The sequence below is a fragment of the Toxotes jaculatrix genome, chromosome 24 (assembly GCF_017976425.1).
Source record: "Toxotes jaculatrix isolate fToxJac2 chromosome 24, fToxJac2.pri, whole genome shotgun sequence".
In the NCBI taxonomy this organism is placed as follows: domain Eukaryota; kingdom Metazoa; phylum Chordata; class Actinopteri; family Toxotidae; genus Toxotes; species Toxotes jaculatrix.
Genome location: NC_054417.1, coordinates 3,896,929 through 3,918,190, shown reverse-complemented (window position 1 = coordinate 3,918,190; position 21,262 = coordinate 3,896,929). Strand labels below are relative to the sequence as shown.

General features: G+C 41.6%; 1 protein-coding gene across 1 annotated transcript in view; it reads left to right on the top strand.

Moving 5' to 3' along the window:
* The window catches only part of LOC121178090 (interleukin-1 receptor accessory protein-like 1), a 201,905-nt gene that overhangs the window by 63,368 nt on the left and 117,275 nt on the right, over positions 1 to 21,262 (top strand). Inside the window, exon 3 of the mRNA XM_041032601.1 lies at positions 12,141 to 12,420. Coding sequence (XP_040888535.1) covers positions 12,141 to 12,420 — 280 coding nt within the window. The remainder of the gene's footprint in view (positions 1 to 12,140; positions 12,421 to 21,262) is intronic.

The window sequence follows — 21,262 nt, the reverse complement described above, 5'->3', positions numbered from 1 at the left end:
CTGTTATTTATTTATTTTTGGTCATACAAACCTACAGTACATATAACACTGTATGTATGTATGTATGTATGTATAAACACCAGCAATGATGAGTCAGTGAGCTGAATCTTGGCGACTGCTCCCTTCCCTGAAGGATCAGCTCTTCTTTAACCTTTTTATTACTGTTCTACTTTCAGTAGCTCCCCGGTTTCCCCTCAGACGGTCATCCATCTAAAGCAGTGAACCCCGGTTTAATTAATTATGTATATGCAAATGTATGCTCACAGTGCCAGGATCACCATTTTCATTTTCTTGGCTTTTTTCCCTTCTCTACCTCTTCTTTCCTCTTCTCCCTTTTTCCCCTTCTCCCTCTATGGCAGCTCCAGGTGGATTTATTGTAAATTCAATTTGCATTAAGGCTCTAATTTGCTGACACTGTGCATGAATACATTTTTTAAACTGTTATGCTCCTCGGCACCCTCAGCTGCTGAACTCCCCCCCCTCCTCCAGCTCCCCCACCCCACGTGCCTGACCTATAGGTGCATTTGGAGGGAGAAGACGGGGTGCAGCATATGGTAATGGAATTCTTACTAAGCTTCTAATTGGAGCAGAATAGGACGGCTTATTTTGAATCAGGAAAATGAACTGCTTGTTATCAGCCGGTTGGCTGAGGGATAAGGGAATTGCAGTTTGTCTGTTGAGGGAGTTGTTTTTTTATGTGTGTACTGAGTGGAACTTATAGCTGTGTTTGTGTGTATATGTGTGTGTGTGCAGCTTGAAGTATGCCTGCATGGTTATATAACCAAAAAGTGGCTCAAAATGACCAGATTGGGCTCATGTTCATCTCTTATTTAATTAGTTTCATAGTTGAAAGTGTTTCTGACCTAAATACAAGTGCTCCCTGTTTGCAGTGTTTTAATATTATTCATTTAGAAAGCTTTATTTTTATTTATTTATTTACAAAGCAAACTGCAGTCAAATTAAAATCAAATGCTTTTTTTTTTTTTTTTTTAATTCTCTTCTACAGTACGAGCTTCAGGTTGGTTGCTGTCACACTCTGCCTGTTTTGGAGAGATTCTGGAGCAGTTTACGTGCAGACCAGTTTTTAATAATTCGTTATCTGAAGGCTCGCAGCTTGACTGGTACAATAAATGACTCACTCGCCTTTCTAGATTTACAGTATGAATAAGTTAATATGTGATTTGCAGACCTGCTTTCTTCCACAGTCTGCACTATAATTGGAGTTGTAATGTCAGGAGAATCTTCTCTCAAAGGTAAAATTGTTTTAAAAAAGGCTCGTTTGAGACTATTAATCATCTTCAGTCTGGAGAGAAAATTGGAAATGATGGACTTGGTGGCAGAGTCTGTGCATTTCTGCTAATGGCCTCCTTTCCTTATAAATTCCTGTTCTGCATTCTTCGCATTTCTTCACCAGTCTGGTCCGACCACTTCCCCTTGTCACTGTTAACTCCTAGTTTTGGCCTGGGCACAGCAGAGTTCTTCTTCTACACAAAACTTTGCACCAGCCGCTTCTTTTCTTTTTTCTTTTGACCATAACAAGTCTTTCCCAGATATTTCCCACCTCCATGTTTCCCACCCAGAAACAACCAGTAAGAGTCGTTGCTGTGGTGACTCCTGCATCACCAGGACACCCTGGAAGAGTTAATATGAACAACACAGCTTAACAGTTTTGACTGTAATTAATAATGTAAAAGCATATTTTCATTAAAATTGCCATTTTGGAGAGAGAGCTTGACATTTCAGAGCTGCTGTGCTAAATAAACCCAGTTAATCTGTTAGTGTCAGTACAAAGTTAATTGAATATGAAAGCATTCATTTAAACTCTCAACTTGCTTTTAATGACTTTTAAGTTTATTTGAAATGATCTCAGCAGTGGTTGACATCATATATATTTTTTTGTCTTTCTCTTTTACAGAAGACTAATATTTAGTCACTCAAATGCCCCTCATACTCACTTAAATAACGTCTCTCTGATGGATTTATTGGGAAGCTTTGTAGTTGAAATGCTGCAATGCAATGATGAGTGAACTCAGCCCTCGCTATTTAGTTTTTAAATGCAGCTTTGATCCATTTTATGATGCTCTGATCTGATGAATAATGCAAAACTTGACCCTGTTTCAACTTTTCACGGGAACAACAAGCAAGCGAAAAGATTAATACTCAGCGACCAACCCCATTTCTTACTTGTAGCATCTTTATGGTGGAAATATTGTTATGCACCCTCTCGGGCTGTGAGACCATGCTGTCACTTCCCAGAAAAAAATCAATCAAAGGAATAGGCGTGCCGGCAAACCTGAGCCCAAAAATACAATTTCTGGTGCAGAAATATGAAAGAAACAAGGCATCTGCATTTTCAGGAAACATGTCCGCCCAGCTGTCCTCACTTCCCAATGTCACTGGCTGAACACAGTCACAGGGAATGAGTGCAGTGCATCATATTATCTAGTTTGTAATTGAATTGTAGCGGGAGGTAGGTTGGTAATCAGTGTACAGCAGGTAGTTTTCGTTCCAGTGTTTGACAGTAATGTCCTCTAATGGGAAGCTCTGGCTCTACTCTTGTTCCAGGCCACTAGGTTTCCCTGGATTCCTGGCTGCCTGTGTGAGTGTGAGACTATGAGGTTATGTGTGTGCACATTCTTGTGCACGTTGGATGTAAGTATGTGGTCGTGTTTGTGTGTTTTTATGTCTGTAGATGTGCAGGTTGTGTGTGCTTGGCAGAGACGGTTTGTTCTGCAGCTTCTCTGCCTTACCTCTGAATTCCTTTCAATATTCCAGAATTTTTTTTCTTTAATACACTCGACCTTCAAGACATATCTATCAAAAAGTGAGTCACAGTCCACTTCAGCTGAATTATTGCCGATTGCCTCAAGTGATTTACAGCACGGATGCCCTTACTCGTGTGGCCTTTGGGGACCTTACTGTCTTTGCTGATCTGCAGTTTGAATCATTTCTCTATCATAATTTTCTTCCTCTGTCTTTGAACTTCTGGCACAACCTTCCCTCACCCTCCCACTCCTCTGTGCAAGAATTGAATAGCTTGCAGATAGAGGACGGGTAAAACAGAGAGACAGAGGAAGGGAGAGAGAGTACAAAGGCGAAAAAGAGACAGAGATGATGCCCTGGTAGTTAACAGTGTGGGAAAAAATGAGAGACAAAAAAACAAGGTCAGAGTTAAAGTATGAGAGCTGACACCAGCGCCCATCAGGACGGTCCCCGCCGCTTGCTTTGTTACATATTCTTTCCATCTTATCATTTCACAGACGGCTGGCGCAGAGGCTGATGTGACAAGGCTCTCTATCCATCTGGGCACGCTCTATTTTCACCAACGCTCATTTCGCGGGGGCATCGGAGCACAACGCCCAAATGGTGTGTCGGTGTCTGTAGTGGACCAGGTCTGAGTCACCGGCTTAGAGCACCCACACCACCATGATACAGCATAGAATAACAGGCTGACAGGGCTGCCAGCGGAGGCAGCACGGATTGTGTGGCCTGTTCTCTGTGTGTGTGTTCTCTGCGTGTATTTTGTACCTGTGTGGGTGGGTGAGAGTGTGTGGAAAAATGTCTTATCCACACTCTTGTCCTATGTGCGCAGTCATGTCTGCAATGCAGCACTCGGGTATTTTTTCAGGAGTCAGTATTGTTTACGTTGTGTGTCTCCATGCCTCCCAAGGCTGTTTGTTAGATGAGAGGATTACTGGCACCGTGGGGAACAGAAGGATGATTTTCTGATTATATAGTACTGTCTCTCTGGAGGAGACACCCCAGCCATAACGGGATCACTTTTACATCTGCTCCTTGTCAAATGTTCCTCTGAAATAGGCACGAACTGGGAGTGAACATATGGATACAAGTCAATTTCCATAGTTTGATTGCCCAGGAGAATCAAAATGCTGTTTGGAAGACATAATCACCCCTTTAAAGTCAGAGTAGAAGTCATCACAGATTCTCACACTGAGACGATCCAATGAAACGATAAGACACTTCGTCAGACTTGGACATAGATGAGTGTCGGACAGTTTTTCCTCACAAATTTAAAATGAGTGCTGTTGAGCATAAAAGGGAAAACAGGCCTAATCACCTACATATAGTCAAACAGACTGATTTACATACTGCTTTGAACAGCAATGTGCTGCTGTTTCTATGCAGTTGAAAGCAGTTCTACTTCAAATGCAGGTTAGAAGTTTACCCACTGTGCTGCCTCCTTACAGTGCGTCAAATGGAAGAAAATCTGAGCAACATTTGCAGGCTGCAGTTTTTGCCAGTTAAAGTAATACTTAGAGTTTTTTTTTTCATATATAATCTTTTACTACTGTGTTGCCAGTTTACAGAACTGAGATCCAACCAGTAACCATCTGATGAAAGCTTCTTTCCCAATAATTAGTCCCTTCATGTGATGTGTTTTACATTTGACCTTTTAAATGCACAGATTTAGATACGTTGCCTGAGCGGTGGCAGCCAGAGCGTGCTACCCTCAGAAACACAAATAAGGACGAAGACGTCACAGAACAGACACCACTGGCTTCCATTTGAAATTTAAAAACCAACTTGCTCAGTGCACATACTTGCCTTCGGCATCTATGACTCGTGTTGCTGCTTTCAACTGGAAAACCATGTCCTATTGTGTCGGGTTTCATCACTGCAGAAACACAACGGGGTGTTTTTGGACTAAATGCAAACTGCAAAAAAACTGCAAAAATGCAAAAAACAGTGGGGACACATTTGAGGACAAGATCAGAAAATATTTATGGTACAGTGAAGTGAGAATTGATTTTAAAAATGATAAAATTGGTGATTGCTATCTGTTGTTGGTGAATGGATGCTGACATGTGCTGCCTTTATAAAATGTGACAGTAAGAAGGAACAGCTCCTGCTCTACCTGAATAATTTCTGTGTGTTTTTATTTTCCCCTGCGTCTCTTTCCTTATTCTCCTCCCTGTGAGGGTCCACCCCGGTGAAGTCAGCCTCGTCCCCCTTTCCTATCAGCTACCTCTCTGTGCTCCCTGTCCCCGTCAGCATTTAACCCGTGATTGGGGACAGCAGGCGCTGTTCTCTCTGGAGGTCGTGTCCAATCAAGGGAGCTGAATCTGATACAGAAGGGGGAAGCCAGCAAGATTGCAGGCAATGTTTATTTTGCGATAGGAAGAAAAAACTGTTTCTTTTTTTCTTCTTCTTCTTTCTTCCCTCAATCACATATGAGTATTTGCATATAAATGACAGCCCAGTGGCTGTCAAGGAAGAGAGGGAGTAGGGGAAAGAGAGACAAACAACAAATGAAGATGAAGTGTCATGAGAGTAAAATGCAGGCGAGACATGGAGAGATAGGGCTGTTTTATCTGCTTGTGAGAAACAGGGAGGAGGTAAATGTCACTGCAATCATGAAATAAGCCAGTTCAGTTCATCTGCATTAGATCTTAAAATTTTGGAAGTTTCTGAAAACAAGACAAAATTATGCTAATGTAGTCATGGCAAAGCCAGGGCATTTTGGGTTCTGGTTTAGTTTAGTTGAATAATGAGCTTTAGAGGTGTTGGCATATGTTTTCACTTTGGATAGAGCCAGGCTGGCTGTCCGCCCTTGCCACTTGTCTTTATGCTAACTTTAAGTGCATCTTGATTCCAGCTCCATACTTAATAAGCATATTTCATAAAATGTTGCACTATTAACATTTCTGCCCCTCTGCACTGCCTAACTGTGTGTATACATATATATTGCTGTTCACACCCAGGTGGTTATATATTCTCCTTTATGCCACCGTATGGCCCATAACTGTGGTCATTTTAGCGTTTGCAGTTCCTTACTGCTGCGGTGCATTACACCAGCAGAAAACGGCCCTTAATTTTCCCTGCTTCAGTTTTGGAAATAGATTCTTTTCTGTTCAAGCACAACGCCTGAGTCTTGCTTATTGTTCCTGAGGTCCTATGGTGTGTGTGTATTGTGTGTGTGTGAACATATTCTCACATGCAGAGGGCTGTGGCTGATTTCTTTATTGGCTGAGGACTCATTCTCTTTTTCAACCTGCTGGAGGTACTTCAATCATTTAGGTAATCTCCCCCTGCACGCCGACAGCTGAGAGGTTACCTTTCCCACACATCAGAGCTATTTTCCTCTTAATTGAGACCCACTCTGCTGCGACAGCGTTTTCACAAGGTGGAAAATGGCAGGTCAAGATTTTGAGACATCTTCTGCTCCCCCCCGCCTCCCTCCCTCCCTTGGCAAAAGTGGCTGTGAAGTTGATAAGTTCCTTTAGGGACCCTGGATCCAGGCCAGCTGAGACACTACACTTCTTGAGGGCAAGTAAAGGTTGATGTCGCGTCACCTCATGGACTGTGTGTGTGCGTGTAGATATGTGTACAAATGCTTGTGTGTTTATCCAATCAGTCTAGGCCTGATGTATGCACGCCTTTCTGATTGAATTACACTGGGGCTTTTATGGAGAAAAATGGTAGCGAACCATCTCCTTGAGTGCTTATGAGAGAACAGACACTTTGTGGGAGTCTCTGTGGTGACCTGACTCAATCTGCATACGATTACCCCTCAGCAGACCTGTAACCCAATTTATGAGCTGATCACCTCCTCTCCAGAAGGAGCACATGCTCGTTCTCATGTGACAGTAAAATGTAGCAGGAACACGATGACATAATTTGTTAAGCTTTACTGTGGTGCCCTTTAAACCAGAAATGCATTGAAGTTGTTTTTTCGTGCAGGTTTACTAGCATCTTGGTCGCGTCTGTGTTGCATGGTTTCAGCAGTCGAATGCAAATTAGATTTATTTTTTCAAATATATAGCCTGAAGATCCCTGCCCTCTATGTCCAACATAAAGAAGCTGAACTAAAATAAGCAGTCTAGCTTCTACAAAACCATGCACATAGTAATGCATATTGACTTCAGGAAAATAATTTCTGTAGATGGCTGGAAAATGCCTCAAGACTCATTTCCAGCGTGATCCTTTCAAGAGTGAGAGTCAAATTTAAACAAGGCTCTCATTTCAGAGAGAGGAAATGTTTTTCATGGTATATATTTATATTTTGAAAGTATAATTAGCTTTGAAACTCAAAAGATCTTGTTTGTAAAAGTCTTCTTTGTTGTACCCTTGACTTTAATGTATACTGCGGTCTGTATTTGCATTTAAACCTTGGGTGATGATATTTAAAAATATGTTTTATTTTGAAAGAAGCCACCTTTATGTATGTATATATATGCATAAAATCTGAGGATAAGAATGTTTTTTAAATGAGGCCTCATGTATTTTACACAGTTGTAGAAATGAGACAAACATGACAAACATAAAAACAAGGCAGGCCTGACAAATGGCCCTGTCTTTGTTTAATGGGGTGGTTAAATTGGGATATGGCCTGTGGACCCCATTTCAATGTGGTGTCAGCGAATGTGACTCTATTAAGTCCTGACTTCCATGCACAGTGACGTGCAAACATTTGTTCTGCAATCACTTGGCAAAACATGACAGCTGACAGTTACCGATTATCATTTTTCCAGCTGACAAACAAAATTGTTGGGACCCCCAAACTAACTCGGGGACAGTGACTGAGGAATTACGCCTTTTTATTTATTGGTCATGTGTAGCGAAGCCGCAAATGCTGCTCATGCTCTTTGGTCCCAGTCGCTGAAGAGCTGCCGGAGTTGTTATTATCACTCAGCAGATTGGCCAATTCCCTCACCAATTGTGATCCAGCAGAATGGAAATCTGGTGAGCAGGGAAATGTTAATCGAGTTCAATTAGGCTTTGTACCATGTTTGTTTCCTGCCAACAGATTATGCAGAATCCCCGCTCTCACTTACTGAAATGAACGATAACCCTCTGTCAAAAGTCTGAAGAAACTGGCAATTTGAGGATAGGTGCAAGATAACAGATACTGGCGCTGGCAAGCTCCTCATGGCAGTATTAGAGATAAATGCAGTAAGCCCTTTGCAACAGTTGGGCTGGAGTTCACCCTTGAAGGGAAATTAATTTAGAATTTTTTGATCATTTTATTTTTCTCAGTTAAACTAAGGATATTTTCAAAACCTTGTGCAGTAATTGAATGCCTTAGGGTGGTTTTCAAAAGCATCTTTTAATTTCACTGTTGAAAAGACCCACAGTTACGTGTTGCGTGTGTTTTCAGTAGTGATCAACCATTTCACTTTTTATCTCGATTTTCTTTTTATCAGATGCATACTAAAATGTATGTAATTTAATTATTTAGTCCAGAGATTGTAATCTGCATTTAAGTGCATGCCATTTTATGTTTTACTAAACCAGTTATGCAAAAGCACTTGTACAATTTTGCATGATATAATCTACTGTACTGTAGAAGAAAATTCCTGGTTCTGAAACATCAAAAATAACTCTTTTGAATCTGTTTGCTCTCCTCTTTCCCATTCTGTGCGACATTATTTTTCTCCAGTAGGAGGGAAAATGTTCAGCTGTAAAAAATGAGTGGACCGCGCGTTTATTTGCAGTGCTGATGGGAAAGGCAATGACAGAGCCAGGCTGTCTGATGTTTGGCAGTGAAGTATTTACTGTGTTTTTTCTGGTAGCAAATCCAGTCTGCGCAGCCAAACTGAAAGCACTTCTGAGTAAATTTGTCTTTTTCTGTTCTGTCTGGGTTGGCAGAATATGTCAGGGGTGCAAAGACCGGTGGTCAGCTACTGGGTCATTCTGGGTCAGAAGGTTCCTCTGATGTTTATGTGAAGTAAAGGGATTGCATTTAAAATTGTAAACGTGCAGAAGTATTATCAGTGTAATAAATATCAAAAGTAAAAGTAGAACGACCATTTTCATACGGCATTAAACATCATATTGTTTAACACATATATATAATCTACACTAATACAAATGTGCTTTGTATGTAACAGTTATCTGTAATTCTAAAACGTGACTGTAGCTTTCTGACAACTAAAGCAGACATTACCACAGTATCTGAAATATAGCAGAGCAAAATAGTACAAAGTTGTATGTGAAGCAAAGTAGTCGCTGTACCTGCCATATGTTTTAGGGTCTTTTGCTGTGTATGTGTATTTTGTATATACACCTCAGAGACATCAGACAGATAAGCTGTTACTTCATGCACACATTTTTGCCAAACTAATCTTGTTCTGTGCTCAAGCTGCTGCCTGCGTGTATGACCTTTTACACCCTCCTGCTGTTTTTATTAGTTGTGAGAGTAAAACACTTCAGAGTCTCAATTAGGACACATGATTAGAAGTGAAACCATCTTGGCTGTGGTTGTCTTACCTTAAGCCTTCAAGTTATTATCGTCCACAAACTAATTAGCAAGTTCTTGATAAGCGAGGGTAGACCCTTTGTTGCCATAGCAACAGTTAGGCTTAATCACAATGAAAGGATTGTGCTGATGGGTAGCTTGCAGAGCACACGCCTCCTTCTCCAGCATTTTTATTTGCTTAATTTTGTTTCCAGTTGTTCACTGTACTTTTTTTTTTTTAATTTCTTTTGTCTGTCTTGCTCCTGGAAAGACTCACATAATTGAGGAAATCAAAAAGAGGTTCAGAGGGTCGTGTCAAAGCTTTGCATCTGAACGCAATGTTCTCAGCCTCATCAAATGAAGATAGCGACTTACTGTTGCTGATTTAGGATCAAGTCAGATTAGGAGAGGTGCTGCAGATTTGGCGCTGCTGTGAGCTGCAGGTAAAAGGAGCTGTCAAACCTGCCTGACACTGAAATTACAGGAATAATTTAAAGGAAAAAATCACCCTCAAATGATCTAAAGCTTTATATTAAAGGACAGGTTTCACAATGATGTGCAGTGTTTTTATGTTATTTGGCTCATTTTGCTTCATCATCATGCTGAAACAATTAGTCTATTTAATTCTTAGTTGATAGACAAAAAATTATTCACGAACAACTGAGTAAATGTTTTTCTCTCAGTTCAGCTTCTCCAAATGTGAGAATTTGCTACTCTTGGTTGGACAAAACAAGCATGGCTGCTCAACTGCCAGCATGACCAATAGGGCCCTCATTAACCCCCTGTTCCTCCCAAATAGCAAATAGATTTTTAATTAAATTTGCAAAAATTAGTGAACACAGTAGGAATTTGTTTGGTAATCCAGCCTCAAAACAAGCAAATGGAAGACTGAGCTCTATGAAATTATGATTTTCACTGTTTTCTGACAGTTTATTCACTGAATGTTCATTAATTAATTGAGAAATAAACAAAGTGAATCAGAGATAAAATAATTTGTAGTTGTATCTCTGAGCTTAACATCCATCAGTTGCAGTTGTGATAGAAAGTGAAACAGTAGAAGTGTGTGAGTGTTTCCACCTGGGAAAAAGTGAATCTTGTTACTTCTTTGCATTCTGGTTTACTGAGGCTTTCTTTTAGTGGAGAAATTGGCCTCAGTGCGTCTTCAGTGATGGATTTCTCCCCACAGTTTTTGACTATTGAACTTTGCTCTTTTAGTCTGATGGATTGACAGCAAAATCTGTTACTGCAGGTTTTTGGTAACTGATGGATCTTTTGCTATTAAACTCCACTGCAGCCGCCTTGGAAATATCTCAATGTGACATTATGTCGTCCTCATTTTTCACTGTTCAAGTGATTTAGAGTACCTTTAGTATGCCTTTCCCTTTTTTCATCTTTTCTCGAGCACATAAAGTACCCACCAGTTTTGTTGCTTCCTCTCTCAGCATGACCCTTACAGTACCACACAATACAATACAATAACGTAAATCAGCATTGTTAAATCAATCCCCCGCCAACACCACTCCCTCGCTTACCCCCGACGACTGCCGCACGCACTACACCTCGCTGATTGGTGGCCGAGTTGCTACTTTGGTAAATAAAACATTTATAGAGGCTCAATTAGCGAAGCCTGTTGAGTCTGCGGCAGCTGTGCTCACCAGCTGTTTTTAAAGGAAGAGCGATGCGGCGAGGTGAAGCGAGGGAAAAGAGGATGTCAGGAACGGGAAGGGAAAAATGGAAAAGCGAAGGTGAAGCAGGCAGAGAGCTTGTTTTTGTTTGAGTGTGAAACCAGTTTGTTTCTCCAATATAAGACAAGGGGTTTGTTTGTGTCTCAAAAGAGAACAGAAGGATTGGATAAAAGTTCATCCACTGTATAGAGAAAATTGCAAAAGCCTCTGCAAGCTCAGCAGCTCTTATCTCATTTATAAAATATGCAGCAACAATATTTAGAATATTCAGTGTAAGAACAGGCTTACATTACGCTGTATGCCTGAAAAAGTAAGAGTTGTTTACGTGGAATGATCTTCATTAGCAGATAAGGTTTGCAGATAAATGTGTCATTGTTCATGTGCTGCACACATGCATTGATATGATCCCCTGAAGTGAACCTGCTCCAGAGCAGGTTAGCCTTGCAGCATAGGTTACCACGCTTATTTACACCAATTAAATCCAGTTCTGCCTTTCTGTGTACCGACCCTGTTTGGATTAAAGACCAGCTTTTGCCTGTTATTCCTGTGTAGTCAAGTTCTGAGCCCTCTGCAGATGTACAGCAGCTTCTAATTTTCCCAGGTCAAATGTAGATGAGTGCCATCGCTGCCATTTAAACAGATATTGATGGCGGCTTACACATAGTTTATTGCCAGTAGAATCAATTTATGAATGAGATGGTGACAGGAGTCAGGTATAAATACAGTAATGTTTGTAGGTGAAGCAAAGGGCAGGGAACAATGACTATGCACTGCACTATCAGTGCACTAATTGATATGTTGAGAGCTTAGTTTATCATTCAAAGGGATATTGTGGTAAGAAAACGCTTCACATATTAACATGATAAGGATATTTGCTTGCTCTGTGGCCTTTTCAAATTTGCTGTCAATTCATTTAGGCACACTTAGGCAGTTACATGTTAGGAGGTGTTTATATATGCTAATTTTCTCATTCGGTTTGTGTCTTATTGTGAAAACACAAAAAGGAGACATTGTAGAGATCAGTGCTGCATGGAGGAAAAGAGCATCTTGATTGATTATGATACAAGGACTGCTGGCAAAGCACATGAACAGACAGACTGATGCCAGCGCTGAAAGTGGTCTCGTCCTGCTTGCCACATACCCTTTTCATGAGTACAGATCTCTTATGCTGAGCCTGGTGAAGATACAAATTGGTTCAAAAAACATTCCAGCCCTGCTCGAGTTTAATTCTCCTTCTCTCTGTGCTTCTCTTTCAGTGGAAGGCTGCACAGATTGGTCGGTGGACTACCTGAAATACAAAGTGCTTCTGGGGGAACCTGTACGGATTAAGTGCGCTTTATTCTATGGATATATCCGGGCCAACTACACCCATGCGCAGAGCGCAGGACTCAGCCTTATGTGGTACAAAAGTGCAGGACACGGGGACTTTGAGGAACCCATCAGTTTTGACGGCGCAAGGATGAGCAAAGAGGAGGATGCCATATGGTTTCGACCAGCGGAGTTGGACGATGTGGGGTACTATTCCTGTGTATTAAGGTATGTCCCTCTCGTTTTTGTAAGCCTTCTTTGCTATCAGTCGTAAAACTGTTGTATTTATGTTTTTTGGCCTAAATTCTAGCAAGGATTCTTCCACCATGTTGGACTTATTTTGCCAGCAGTGTGTCAGTAAAATAGTGGGCCTAAATAACATTTTCTGGGTCCCTGTGGGCCTGAAAAAAGCTGTGTTAAAGTCCTCCCCTGTTGATTTCTAATGAAGTCTCTCATCTCTGGCCAGAAGAGCACTGGTCCTTGGTCCACAGAGCATCATCTAACAGTATGAGGCCCTTTGCTTCCTTTTATATGCTAAATTATTTCTTTATTCTCCTCTGGGGGACAGTAAGCCATTATGTGCAATTGGTAAATCCATATCTCTTCTGCCCTCACAAGTCCGTCTTTCTGAAAATGTGAAAGAGCGAGGAGTGATATGAAAGAGAATGGACAGTGATTCAGTACAGGAAGATTGAGAAAGGGAAAAGGCTCCGAAGATAAAAAGAAAAAAGTAAGATACTCGTACTATCTTCCTTTTCCACTTTCCTGATGGTGGAGGTAGAGAGTTGTTTCATTTATAAGTTTTATAATGTGGTGAAATTTCTGGTTTCCATTAACACAGGAAACAAGTGGAACTTTGAAACACATTCCTGAAAGATAGGAATGTCTTGTTAGAATTCAGTAAAATTCACAGAAACATTAATATTTTAATCTAAACACAAACTATTTAGGACATTTGTTACACTGGCAAAAAAGCAGGTGAATAATATGCTCTGGAGCAGCTGCATTCGGCACAGGTTTCCTTGTGTTTCACAAGCTCAGTTCTGAGAGATTTTAGCCATTACTATTCAACACCATTAGTAGTCTCCCCTTTGCTGTGGCAGCCGCCTTGAATAGAAACGGGCAGCACCGACCCAACAATTCTCTATTCAGAGACGTTGGCAGCGTTTTCTGGAGGTAGACAATCAGTCAGCTCAGAGTTATTGTGTAATCACGCGGAAAGTAGAGCCATGAGATTTGATTTGGACGAGTAGAGTTGCTTTGTCGCCAGTCTCTACCATTCAGAAGCAAATTAAGGGGCAACACTTATTTGCCCATCATGGAGAGAAATAACAGTAGTTCTGAATACAGAGCAGTTTTCCATCGCACATGATTTCTCTTCAGAGAATATTTCTTTGGACTATTGTTACCTATAGTTGCTTTCTCCAGGTCTTAACTATGTTTTTACATTGCTGGGATGGCCTGACTCACTTTTTAATGCTTAACGTTCAGCTCATAACATTCGCCACCCTAATGGAATATTTGCAACGCTGACCTTTATTTACAATTGCCAGCATTGATGTTATAATCAGTTCCACTGATTTTCAGTCTTAATCAAAGCATCCATTGCAGCTGGAGGTGATCAGATCTACACAGTGTTATGGGAAACAGATATATGACACACTGATTAGCTCAAGCACAGCAAGACCACGTTATGATGTTAATATTCCCAAAAGCCCGTGGCGTGATTGTAAAGAGACCAATGAAATTAAAGAGAAAAAAAAAACATCTTTATGTCACTAATTATCATTTAATTAGGAATAAGTGAAAGAAATATCCCCTATAAACATAAACCCAAAAGTGTGCATATTACATTAGATTTCCCTAAGGTTAAATCCACCATCAGAATGAACTGAAAACCCAAAATAGAAAAAATAAAGGGAAAAACATTCATTTGTCACGAGGTGTTTACTGTCAGTTTTGCAACAGTTGAGCTTAGGAAATAAGCTGAATAGTGTGCAGAGTTGCACATGCTTGATTATATGGTAATAACTTATTAACCTTGTAGGTAAAGGGCGTTTTCCCTTGACTGGCTCATTAGTCAGCTCTATACAGTGACATACGGTGGCTTTTAACAGGGGGAAGGGCGTGCTTAAAAGGCTTGGGAGGATTAGGATGCTGTGTGTGCGCATGTCACATGTTTAGTTTAATGCAGTGTTCTGAAGTGCATAGCAATTCATCAGAATCGACCACATTGGACTATCAAATCAGAATGATTTAGAGTCCTGTATTAGCATATTCTGTGAGTTCTGTTGAGTGGAGCTGTAATAATAAGGCCAGGGCTCAGTCCAGATGACTGACAGAGCAATGGTTTCTGGGAAACAGACTTTTGATTGCTTTCTCATAGCGTGTATCAACTAAAACTGAATCTATGTAAAGTACAAAACGTCTAAAAATGCTGAATTACATTTGTCACATGATGTGCTGCCTTCATGTTATTCAATGTCAGAGATTAAAGAGAGCCTCTCTAGAGTACTTTCACAGTAATAACTCTTGAACTTCTGTTTTTAAGGACCAAGTTATTAACCTTCATCAGCTACAGAATAGCGCTTGCAACCGCATTTGTTTTTGTCGCATTCTCCCCATTCTTCGCTTAAGCGTTGATAACATGTTCAAAATTGCAGCGATGGATTCATCCTGTTTTACAGCCACATAGCAGCGTGTTGAGCTGCGATGTCGACGTGACTCATTTCAATTCCCAGCCATCGAAACCAAAGCAGAGGATTGCTCTTTTCTTTTGTTTCAGCGGCGTGGATCCTATAGATGATCAGCGTTTGCATATGTTAACATATCACATTTGGATTAGGCTCTTGGCAGTGTTTTTATTTGAGGATCCTCACCCTTTTCAAACATAAAGGAACCTAGGGAATTATAGTGCTCAGCGGTGGAACAAATGAATCACAGCACAACAATAAATCATCTCTCACTGGATACATTTCATACTTGAGCGTGTTATAACAATTCAATCCTGGTTACGATGGGCCCACATGATGTTATTGTCTCGAAGCGAGTATTGGTACAGACCAGTGTATCCAAGAATGTTGCGCCTGAATGTTGAAGCAGTTCACGTCCTTAGAATATATCAGAAAGGATCTATACGCCGGCTTGTGTCATAGCATTTGTCATCATTTCTCTTTTCTTATTTGAGAATCAGTTTGGTATAGTGAGGATTAGAGCTAAGCTAAGCTTTAATTAATTTTATCATGTACTTAAGTTTGTCTAGACCAAAATGTCATAAATACAGTACATATATACTGTACCAGCAGTAAGCAAGACAGTGTTGTGTGTGTTATACAGTAATTTTGTTTGGAAGCTACTCAACTGTGAGATCATGCTTTGCTCTGATGTGGCATCAGTAATGTAGAGACTGTCAGTCCATGTGTCCTGTCCTCCAGATCCCGGGGAAGAGATGTCTGCCTGTTGTCTATCACAGGTGTTATTGCATTAGTCCAAGATGAACAGTGTGGGCAGAATATTCATAAGACACCCACATCAGCATCGCCACAGCCAGCGAGCACACACTGCCGCAGAATTATTGGCCACTTTGCTTTGCTGCCATATAATGAGAGATCAGTGTCTTACACATGTGAAGTTTTGACCAGTGTGATGCATAGGAATAGTTAAACACAGTCCACTGCATTAAACATGCGTGACGGGGTATGCATTGTTGGAAACATCTGTACACTTGCTTATTTGTGCAGCTGTCCAATCATGTGGCAGCAGTGCAGTGCATAAAATTAAAATGCTTCCACAGGTCAGGAGCTTCAGTTAATGTTCGCATCAAACTTCAGAGTGAAAAAATGTGATCTCAGTGACTCTGACTGTGGCAGGATTGCCGGTGCCAGGCAGGCTGGTTTGAGTATTTCTGAAACTGCTGATCTCCTGGGATTTTCACACACGACAGTCTCTAGAGTTTAACTCAGCTTGGTGACGTGTTGGTGAGAGAGGTCAGGGGTGATCGGCCAGACTGGTTCGAGCTGACAGCAGCTACGATTACTCAGATAACCGCTCTGTACAACTGTGATGAGCCGAAAATCATCTCAGAATGCACAACACGTCAAGCCTTGAGGCGGATACAACAGCAGAAGAACATGTCGTCTTCCAGTCCTGTCAGCCAAGAACAGAAATCCGAGGCTGCAGTGGGCACAGGCTCACCAAAACTGGACAGTTGAAGACTGGAAAAACACAGCCTGGTCTGATGAATCTCGGTTTCTGCCGGGGCACACAGATGGCAGGGTTCGAATTTGGCGTCAACAGCTTGAATCCGTGGACCCAACCTGCCTTGTGTCAGCAGTCTAGGCTCGTGGTGATGGTGTAATGATGTAGGGAGGGAATGTTTTCTCGGCTCCCTTGGTCTTTTTATACCAGTCAGTCACGGTGTGAATACCACACACTGAGATTTTTTGCTGACTGTGTGCGTCTCTTTACGGCCACAATTTACCATCATCAAATTGCTACTTCCAGAATGATAATGCTCCATGTCGCAATCAAAAGTCGTCTCAAACTGGTTTGATGAACATGACAATGAGTTCAGTTTACTTCAGTGGCCTCCCCAGTCACCAGATCTGAATCCAAGAGAACACCTTTGGGTTGTGGTTAGAACGGGAGATTGGCAGCTTGAATGAGCAGCTGACAAATCTGCAGAAATGATATGATGTAAACATGTCAACATGAACCAGAATCCCAGAGGAATGTTTGCCACATCTTGTGGAATCAGTGCCACGAAGAACTGAGGCTGTTTTGAGAGCAAAGGGAGGCCCTACCCAGTATCGAGAGTGGTGTTCATAATAAAGTGCTTGGCGAGTGTATCTGTTTGAAAAACATTCCTGTTTCAGTCGCATCACCCAGGCCTTGTGAGGATTAAGGTTCAAGGTGCTGTGACTACTGTCACTGGCAGTGTTACAAGTAAGACTGATGTCACAACGGGACATTAGCAGACACATTTATCAGTGTATATTGCCCCTGTGAAAGAAAGCCCTGTGAAATATAATAGAAATACACTTTGTGAGCAGCTTGCATACCATGTGGTACGATACAGATGATGACAGAGACCCATCTGCACTGCGAACAAAACACAAACATCTTAATAAGTTTTGCAGTTAGCAAAGTTTTAAGTCTGAAAAGCAGCTGGGAAAGTATGGCAACCGCATGCAGATAAACACAATTATTACCAATTCAAATCATCCAGTTTCAAGTACTTTGTTAATGAAGAGGCATGTTCTTGGTTCTGTTTGAGTCATCTTCCTGTTTGTTCCTTGTTTCAAGACGTGTGAATTCTGTGAAGTAGAGCAGTCTCACAGCGTTGGCAGAGTTTGTCATTTGTTTAAAAAAATTAGACTAAATATGACATTAGTTTAGCTGTGGGATGGGTAATTTTGCAGTTTATAACGCAGGTCCTCATTTATTACATTATTTATTTATTTCATTCTCTCTGTCGCGCTCTCACACAAACCAAAGCACACAAACCTGCTTGTTTTTTTCTCCCCGTAATTTGATGTGTTACACTATGCCCTGTGACTTTACACTCCTGGCCTTCCTGTCTCTCTTAACATACACACACATACAGCAGTGTGCCTGCACTCGTCACATCTCCATGTATTTGCTCAACTGCACTTAAGGGTGTCAGAGGGCATGCACACGCACGCACACGCATGCACGCACACACGCACACAAACACGACATGTCAGTTCTCTTCTCCCCTGAGACTAGCTGCTACTGACAGGAACTTAATGTGCCTCCAATCTGTATGTGAAAGCAGGCCAACATGAACACACACACACACACACACACAGACATGCACACACTCAACAATCTGAGCATGTATGCCTGTCTCTTTTACTCTCTTGCATTCTGCACACTCACGCAGATCTGCATGCGTTATGGACATATGATGGGGGAACGCTCATGCCACACACAGTATAGGAGTGGAAGGGAGCAGATGATCAGCGGCTTATGTCAAATCGAGGTCAGCACTCAGCTGTTTCAGATGTTATACCCCGAGGAGCTCTGTCGTATGCAGAGCGAAAACATCTGCAGTGATGGAGTGTGTCTCTTACTGTAGAGTGACAGGAAACAAACACATAAACACACACACACACACACACACACACAGGCCTTTCGGGTACTTGGAGCACATACTGCTAACTCCCAGCATTGCTTCCAGTGTCTCTCTCTAAGCCTATTAGCATTAAAGTTGCTATACTGCATTGACAGCAGACATAGCCAAGGTAAAGCTGGTATGGCTAACATGGCTGTCATGGCAGGAAAAGGGGAAAAACAAAGGGCAGATGTTTGAAACTGGTTCACTGGTGGTCTGAAGGTATGTGACTGGGGCAGACCAGATTGCTGAGCTGATCACAGTTACCATTTGGGTTTCAAGACTGGTTAGATCACATGAGCCAAGTCTGTTTCAGTCTAGACCAGGTGATACTGACAGTCTGCAGGTAAAATTGTGTTCAGATTTCTTGAATTTCATTTGTCATGTTATGTCTAATGTGTGAGGCGGAGAAATAATAATTTCAAAAACGGGACGAAAATGGCAAAAAGTGCTATAGTGTGGTTTGCTGAGAGTGAGACTGTATTATTTTGTAACCCAGTTCAGTGAGGTTTCAGTGCAGAGCCACAGCTCACCTGACGTTCACCTCAGCTCTCTGCAGAGTTTAAAGTCTGTGCTGCCTGATCTCTCCATCCATCCTCACATCAGAATGTAGCATGTTTTTTTCCGTTTCTGCTTTGATACCATAGCATGCAAGATTTGACATTCACATGGGATTTGGGGAATTGCTCAGCAACATCAGACTTACAACTTTTCTGACTATTGAGGCTAAAATAACATGTATGTTGAAAATAGTTTCTATGTGTGCGGTGTCTAGTCTTTGTAGATTTCAGTAATCGTAAGGTGTCTCCCCAGCTTTATATCTGTTCAGTTGTTTCTCTAGCTTTACTCATGGTCTATTCACTTTATATTGAATTCTGTGTGGCAAATAATGTAGTGAGCTGTTGTCATTTTCGAAAAACATCTAACTCTGTTCAGGTGATGTGTAAAGCATGATGGTAGAAAGTGTTGCTGTAGTGACCATCGCTTGTTCACTTTCTTTTATGTTGCATTAGGGGATAATTTGAGTCCATTATAGAGAAATCAGACAGGAGTTGATTGAAGTTGGCTGTAAGCACCTTATTCTTTTCACTTCTTTTCTGCTATATGTGACAGTTTCAAGACATTTGTAAGTCTAAAGAAGTTTTTCTGCCATTTTCCATCGTAATGAACAAAGTTGCTTGTTATATAACAGCAGCAGGAAAGACCAGGCAACCGCAGTGTAATTATGAAGCGTCCTTTAAATGCCATAATGTTTTTGAAGTGGCTTTAAATCAACACACAGACACTTCCGTTTTCATGCACATACTCTAGCAGAAATAAGTAAAAGACCTAAGAATGCATTATACACACACACACACACAATCAACAGTTGGACATACAAATGCCAAAACAAACACACACATCCACACTGTATTGATTGGTGTGGAAAGTGCAGGGATTACAGTGTCAGATTAAGGGCAGATGTAGCAGCGCAAGGAGGAACCCACTTCTTGGCAGATAGCTAATGTCTCACCTTTGACCCTGTTCACTGGTGTTGGCATGCTGCCACTGTTCCAGGCTTATTAATGGGTTTCCTGCATGTCCTGCAGGGCCTGGGCTGTCACCAGCAAAGGACAATGGGAGGAGAAGATTACAAAGTAGTGAGCGTGCGTCTGTGTGTTCGTCCATTTGCTTATTTAAGCCTGAATCGCTGCTGTGGGTGCACCTCACCTGGCACCTGTGTATACGCATACACACCAAGGGCTCGCACAGAGAACACACACGCATTAAAAACCACTTCCCACCCGTCCCAGACAACAGCCATGTTGACTGTATTAGTATTCGTGGGCAGGAGTGGCTGGTGATCTCTCAGGGAAGTGACAGTCAGAATGGGCTGTCTGGAACACTCTGTCATTCAGCCCCAGTCAGGGCCTGTCCAATTGATCCAGCCCAGCTGTCAAAGCCAATGAGAGACGCTAGACTAAGGAGCAGCAGGGACGGTTTGTGCTGCCAAGGGTTATGGATGATGTATAATATAAGGATGGTGTTTGTGTTATAAGGTACCTGGCAGGAGACAGTCAGTTAGCTGTGGCTCTGTGGAATAGCGTTGCAGAGGAGGGCTATAACGATGACGCCCTGATGGATGTTTATTAATGGACTTTATTTTTTAAGTGCTGTGCAATGCTGAGGCACGTACGGAGGAGGTTCTGAAGTCGCAGTGAAATAAACAATTTACTTATTCAAACAGTATTGTTAACAAGCAGCAGAAACAACCCCACCCACTAAATCTGGAATCTTGCAACTTATTTCTTGGTTGAGTCTTTTCATTTTGAATAATGTTGGATTTGTAACAGCTCCAGATGACACACAACTCATTTCACAGTATTTTTAGATTTTATTTCACAACCTCTACTCACGCTGTGGGCTGTACGTGCCAGCTTTCTCACTTTAAATGGTTTCACTAAGAAATAGGAAGTTATCCTAACGGCTAAACAGAAGTTCCATAAACTTTAACAACAGATTATCAAAAAAAAAAAAAAGAAGTGTGATGCAGGTACACCACAGCAGTGGTTGATGGGAGAAAAGAGCATCTTCCCCATTACTACTTTAAGAGGTTATGAGAGAGTTGGTGCCAAAACACTGGCAGCAGTTATTCACAGTGCCCATGTGGGGTTTTAGTTAATTGTGTGATATGGATTTGCCAAGCTTCTCCTTCCACCAGCCAGGGGTTATTGATGATGTTCCTCTATATTCAGTGTTCTTTACACCTGTATAGAGAGACTGCTTTGTTGACACAGTGTTTGGACAGCCTTTTAGTTGGCTCTATGTGGTTCAGTGGAGGCTGTTTTCCAGCAGCCATTGTCTGATGATGTATGGGCTGCTGTTTGGGCTAAGTCCACCTTTCACACTGTGCTTTATTCAGCTGTGATGTGGCAGTGTGAACTTGGCCAGATA